At 38.6% G+C, this 7040-nt stretch overlaps 1 protein-coding gene across 2 annotated transcripts in view; it reads left to right on the top strand.

Annotated features, from left to right (window-relative positions):
* GRB14 (growth factor receptor bound protein 14) overlaps positions 1-7040 on the top strand; it is a 115940-nt gene that overhangs the window by 92126 nt on the left and 16774 nt on the right. For both annotated transcript variants that reach the window (XM_077756761.1, XM_077756760.1), the window contains 2 exons: positions 120-194; positions 2980-3117. In XM_077756761.1, the coding sequence (XP_077612887.1) occupies positions 120-194; positions 2980-3117 (213 nt within the window). The remainder of the gene's footprint in view (positions 1-119; positions 195-2979; positions 3118-7040) is intronic.

Genomic DNA, 7040 nt, shown 5'->3' with positions numbered 1-7040 from the left:
GTTAGGTGAATTATCAACACAGTGATGTAAGGAGCTTTTGCTCTAGCTTACTATATTGGTCATATTGAATCTTTTCTAGCATGGCTTTTGAGATAATGTAACCTGTATCTTTCCATCAGTATTTTTTTCCAGAGCATATGGTGTCTTTTGCAACTGAAACCAATGGTGAAATATCCCCCACACAGATTTTGCAGGTAAAATATATTCCCATTAAAGTATGTAAGTAACAGCATAATAAAGGGAAACTTTAAGGTCCATAGTTATACATGCCTAGATTTTGAAATGGTATACCTTGACTGATTAATTTTTGCTGGAGGTGAAACTAAACTGAAAAGAGAGAATAGGAAAGAAAAGAACAAAACTTGAATAAAGAATTCCCTAAATCAGGAAAGCCTCCTAACACTATTATTCTTCCCAGTTTCAGCCAATTGTAAAAGGATGTTAAGTGCTTAAAAAATGTGTATCATGAAAGGAAATTGGCAGAATTTTGTTCTAGGATGTATTTAAAGATTATGTCAGTCTTTTTGAAAAATCAAATACCCAGTAAAGTGTAGACATTTAACTGACAGATATTTAGTATTGACTTTTATAATAAACATTTTCAATCCTATTTGTGATAAAATATTCATCAATTAAGTGAAAGGGAAAAAACAGATATAAAAAAATGTATAGTCCATACACTGACATGTGTCATAGCTGTATTGGATACCTGAACAGAATTCTGAAATGTCTTAGCTGAGTTAAGAATGCTACTTAATTAATTAAAAGTCTCCTTAGTTTTGTATCTGTTGGGCTCATTTCCTCCAAACTGGCAATGACTTTATGAGATCATATTTAGAAGATATTTTCAATACAATGAAAGAATGATTTCAGTTATTTGGTTTTTTTATAGATTGGTAGATTTCACATCCAAAGCTCTGTCGTTGTTAACAGGTTAATGTTGAGCAATGTTTATTGTGGTTACTGTTTGAACTAAGCCCCCGAATATCTTCCGACCTACTCAATGTTTTCTGACCGTTAAAGACGACAACTTTTAATGTTTCCAAAATAGATACTACTTTAAGTATTATACTGGTATTTAAATATATTGGTAGCTATTATGGGTGGTACAGATCTGTTTTCTATTTGCTTTTAATAGGCTATATTTCATTTTCACTCTTCACAATATTTTAGAAATGTGATTAGTCTCAAGAGATTTTCCTGAAAGCTCCTTATATGCTACTGGGTTTCACAGATGCCCCATCAGGGTATCAGGATGAGTGGCAGCGGCCCAGCAGCTGTGCGTGAGGGTCCCCGCTCTCAGGCCCTCTCAGTGCTCCCTACTGGGTTAGGGTACAGGGTGGTGGACTGGCGTTTTTATTCCACCTCCTTTCCCCAATTCTCCTATAATATAGTTATATTACTTTAATGTGAAGTTATAAAAACAAGAAAAATCATAGCTTTGGAATCAGATAGTCCTGCATGTGCCTCTGACCTTTTCTCTCCACTGAGGCAATGTTTCCACTTTTTAAAACGTTTCTTCTTTTTCTAGTATGACCTCTGTGACTCCCTTTTTAAAATTTAATTGGTTTGGTTTAATAACTTGGAAAGCACTCAAACTAAAAAACCTACTTGCCCGTTTTGCATGTCAATTAATTAATAACTGTGGCTCATTAAATTAAAAAAATTTAATAATTTACTTAAAAACATACATATCTATTCTCAGCATTTCCCAGAGTAGCCTTTTAAAATATGTCATGTCATTTTAGCTAGTAATTTCTCTTTCAGTTTTTCCATTTTGCATTTGTTTATTCATAGGGATTTCTGTTTTCTTCTTTTAATGAGATGCTAATGCATTTCCACTGTCTTATTAAAGATGCGGAGCATAGCCACTCATACAGAGCTCTTCCTTTTCATTCTCGCTTTCCCGACCAGCACATGCCTACTGTCTCAGTTCATTATTACTGTGTAACAAACTATTTCAAGCCTTAATGGCTTAAGTACCCACTCACATTTTGCCAACAATTTTGCAGGTCAGGAATGTGGAAAGGGTCTAGCTGAGTGGGTCATCTCTGAGGCACATGGACTCTCTGGAGGCTTGAGGATCCCCTTCAAAGATAGCTTTTCACTGTGTGTCCCTGGTACTTCTTGGCTTCTCTCTCCCTCTCTCTCTGTCTCTCTCTCTCTCCACATGGGTATCATCCTCAAGGGATTTTCTAGTTGCACTGGACTTCACACAGCAGAGCCATCTCTGGGTAGTCACATTTCTTATGTGACAGCTAGCTTCCAAGAGTTAACTACTGAAGGACTAGTTACGGACCAGAATTAGAACTAGCCAACTATCACTTCTGCCATATTCCATTGGTCAAAGCAGTCATAAGCCATGCCCAGATTCAAGGAGGCAGAGAAATGGACTCCATCTCTTCATGGTTCAGGGGCAAGATTACTTAGCAGCAGAGCCTGTGGGCTGGAGGATGGTGCTGCAGCTCTCTTTGGAAAACACAACCTGTCGTAACCACCCGCAACTGAGAACCTTGGCGGACAAAGAAACGGCAGTTTGCTTTACCTCATCAGGGAGGTGAACTCAGCTCAACTTTCTTAACATTCGAATAATTGAAATCCAAGATTGTAGTCTTTACTTCGACTGTAATGAAGTTGATGTGTTCTCAAGGAGGACCATAGAAAAGGATGAAAAGTATCAGGACTGAACTCTTAGACAAAGTGTAGCTTTTCAGATGGCCATTTAAATAACTTACCAGTTTGGTGTTTGGCTAAGTAATGACCACTTAGACTGTTTATTTTTGTACACATATTTTCATTTGGAACTTGCCTCGGGTTATCAAAACTGATTTATTTTCTGTTGTATTTATATTGCCATTTCAAGTGGTATTGACCCTGTTAGATTTTACATGGTTATATTTGAAATTTTAACAAGACTACTGTAAGGCCACACTATTATTAATTCAAAAATAGTATGAGAATGTCTAACTTTTATTCCAGATGTTTCTGAGTTCAAGCACATATCCTGAAATCCATGGCTTCTTACATGCAAAAGAACAGGGAAAGAAGTCCTGGAAAAAGATTTACTTCCTTCTAAGAAGATCTGGTTTATATTTTTCTACTAAAGGGACATCAAAGGTAATTGAAATGTCAGTGATATGTTATGGGTTATAAGTTAAAGTGGGTTTTACTTTTTTTACGGCTTGATATCAAGAGTTGGTAAATATAGATTCCAAATATTTGCTACAATTTATTTATCTTCTACAAATGTTTATTTATTTATTGAGAGAGACTCCGAACATGAGCAGGGGAGAGGCAGAGAGAGACTGGGAGGGAATCCCAAGCAGGCTCCGCGCTGTCAGTGGGGAGCCCGATCAAGCAGGGCTTGATCTTACGAACTGTGAGATGATGACGGAACGGATATCAAGAGTTGGAGGCTTAACCGACCCAGCCATCCTGGTGCCTCTGCTGTAATCCATTTAGGAACTGACATTCAGCTTTGTTTCGCACCAGTGGCAACATATATCCTGTGATGGAATCTAGATACTCTCATTTCGGTACCACATACTGTGCTCATTTCTTCTCTACTCTGAATTCACCCCCTTTTTCCTTATCCTCGGTTGCAGATTTTGAGGTGCAACCTAGCGCACGTCTTTTCTTTTCACCGCAGGTTACACTGCTGATCTTGCCCACTTCTGAACTTCTGTTGTTGTTGATGCAATTAGTAATACTCAGCCGAGTCTGTAATTGCTCTTTAGTTCCTTTGTGTGTGTTCGTTTTGTCTCCTTAGCTAGATTGTAGGTTCCTAAAGGAAGGTATAGTACCATCAGGGGGGATAGATTTGTTCCTTTGTATGTTTGTGTGTATATATACCTGTGTAGTCACATAGACCTACTTGTGTGCTCGTACACACACCATCGCTCTTATGTGTAATTCTCCCAGTGCTCAGCACTGCGTTCTCTGTTATTTCTGTGTAGTCTAGTCAGCGTTGACTATGCCTTGTTTTGAGAGTGCTAACGTTTTATGCGATGCATTGATATCTTTCAAATAAAACTACTTTTGAGAGTTTTCATGGGCGACCATTTTAAAAAAAATTTTTTTTTTTTAAATTTATTTCTAGGAGAGAGAGAGAGACAGAGTGAGCAGGGGAGGGTCAGAGAGAGAGGGAGTCACAGACTGAAACAGGCTCCAGGCTCTGAGCTGGCAGTCAGCACAGAGCCCGATGTGGGGCTCGAAGCCACCAACCGCGAGATCATGACCTAAGCGAAAGTCGGACGCTTAACCGACTAAGCCACCCAGGCGCCCCCATGGGCGACCATTTTAATTCTGTTCTCATGCATCTGTTTTTGTCAAACAACATTATTGATTCTTTGTTGGTAATCTCGTTTTTTTCCAGGCTGTTTTTCAAATATTATGATAATCATTGGCGTTCAGTAATTTCCCCAACCATATTTCTAGGTACATTCACATGTATTCTGATATATCTTACTTGATTCTCAACATATGCATTCAGTCTGAAAATTTCTATTTTCCTTTTATGCTGGAAATGCTCATCCATTATTTATTTCTCACTCTCATTACGTGATCCTTTAAATTTCTGTAGGATTTTCTGTCTTGGTTACTTATGGCTCCAGGCACCCATTTGCTTGTGGCGGCCTCACTCTGTCCTCACAAGGCCTTCTCCTCTTTCTTGGTGTCTTGTAAGAACACTGTCACTGCATTTAGGACCCACCCAGATAATCTGAGATAGTCTTATCTTGAAATCCTTAACTTAATTACATCTGCAAAGACGCTTTTTCTAAATCAGGTTTTATTCACAGTTTCTTGGGATGGGGACATGGGCTTATCTTTGGAGGAGGTGGCTATCACTCAACTCATTATAGGAAGCCAGTGAACATTTTTGAGCAGGAGAGTGAGATGTTCAAGTTGTAAGATTACTATGCCCATAGGGAGCTTTAAAAATCAGAGAGGGAGAGAGAGAAAAAAGAATGAGGGGGAGGGAGCAAAGGAAGCAGAGGACGGAGGGGGGCACAGGGAGAGAGAGTTTAACTAGAGACACAGATGCTCTAGTTACTATCTAATACTGAATTAGTCATTCAGTAATCCAGAGTGAAGTTGATGAGATCTAACGTAGGCCTATGATGAGCAGTGGAGGGGGAAGAAAGGGATGGATACAAGATTCGATGGCAAATGGCTAGATCTTGTTGACCTATTGATGTGAAAGGAGAAGAAGCATTTAAAATGTTCTTAAAGAAGGAGATAAAGAAATATGCAAAGATTTAATAAACAGGAATAGGAAGTTTGCTATCACATTATCTTAGAAGTAAGATAATGATCTTAGTTCTAGATATATTGTGTTGAGGGTGAAGCATTCAAATGGAAATACCCAGAAAACACTTAATGACTCAGACGGATATTCCAGTGGTTGTCCTAACAGGAGATGTGGAGCCACAAGGAGTAATAGTTGACTCTTTCATACTTTCCTGAGCTTTCACTCATACATGGTTTTCCTTTGTTGTTCTTTGCATGAGTGCGTGCACACATGTGTGTATTTCCTTGAAGTTTAAGTGATGGAATGGGGCTCCACTAATTTAGTAGTATCTTCCTTTACAGACATATTTTATTTTTACGTGTATGCCATTTGACTACTAGTATCCTATCATACAGATGCATTCAATTAATTTTTCTTGAACATTTTAACTATTCAAATTTTTTTGTCATAAATAATGTCAGGATAATTACCCATTTCTGTAAGTAAGGCTTTGGATTTTCTTTGGTCTAAATTTTAGTGGGGTTGCTTTTTTCCCTTCATTCCTAAGTATGAAATTACATATGAAGATGTTTTTTAAACAAGCATGTGCTGGATTATCTTTTTTTTAAAGTTTATTCATTTAATTTGAGAGAGAGAGAAAGTATGAATGGGGAGAGGCAGAGGGAGAGAGAGATTGCCAAGTAGGCTCCACACTGTCAGCACAGAGCCCGACTGGGGCTGGAACCCACGAACCGTGAGATCATCACCTGAGCCGAAGTTGGTCGCTTAACTGACTGGGCCACGCAGGCGCCCCTACTTTTTTACTTTTAGCATCAGAGGAAAGTGGCTTCTAAATCCAGTAATCATGCTGATTGTACTTCTTCCAGTGAACCATCACTGGAAGATATGATAATGTTTCTTTGATTTCAAAATTCTCGTTTCTTCTACAACTTTCTCATTAAAATCAACTGCCCATTATATTTTTACTTTAGCCTTCATCTCCTTTCCCTGCCTGACCGTTCTATAAAAGACAGCTCCTATTCCCGCTACTAGACCCATGCATTTTCTTGCAATGGTCTTTCCCTTGGCCAGGCAAAATCACAAGCATCAAACATCTGTTCTCAGCCCAGACTGTAGCTCTTTTTAACATAGTGTCTGACTTTGCTGTACATCAGTACATAATATTCTTCTCTCTAGCCTGTGTCTAATGAGCTGATGTTTTGTACATGAAAATGATTTTAAATTTCCCCTCAAGAAAAGAAATTCAAGGTATTAGGTAACCTCAAGGATTATGACCTTGATATAAATTATGCAGGTTATCTAATGTCTAATGACATTTCTGCCTGGCAAAGAGACAATTTCCTATCATTTTTCTGTGAGAAGGTCTTGATTTATTATACTTTCTGAAGATCTGGGCTGCATGGGAGTTAGTTAAGCACCGCTACAAGGCCTTGGAGATGTGACTATGACTTTTGTGTAGAGAAACCTCTAAGTATGCCCCTCCTCGACTCTCCCTTGCGTACACATGTGCACGTGTAGCCTTTGTTAACCATGCCAACCCAGGCTTGTGTTCTTAAGTCAGTGATGGAGCAAAAATCTGACAAGAGATGAAACTCGTCATGCTGCTGTAGCCTTCGAGGGTTTCTTAAGCTGCCTTTTTCTTACATCCAGATGACTCAGCTTCATTGACTTCTACAGTATCAGTGGAGGGTGATGGTTTTATCTTTTCTCCATAGAAATCAGACATTTTACTAGCAAATCAGTTTCTATCAAAAAATAGTTTTAAAGGCCATGACAGTAAGAATACCTT

Source organism: Crocuta crocuta, unplaced genomic scaffold, assembly GCF_008692635.1.
Source record: "Crocuta crocuta isolate KB4526 unplaced genomic scaffold, BGI_CrCroc_1.0 scaffold359, whole genome shotgun sequence".
Classification (NCBI taxonomy): Eukaryota; Metazoa; Chordata; class Mammalia; order Carnivora; family Hyaenidae; genus Crocuta; species Crocuta crocuta.
The sequence above is the reverse complement of the archived record's forward strand: the minus strand, read 5'-3'. Positions and strand labels throughout refer to the sequence as shown.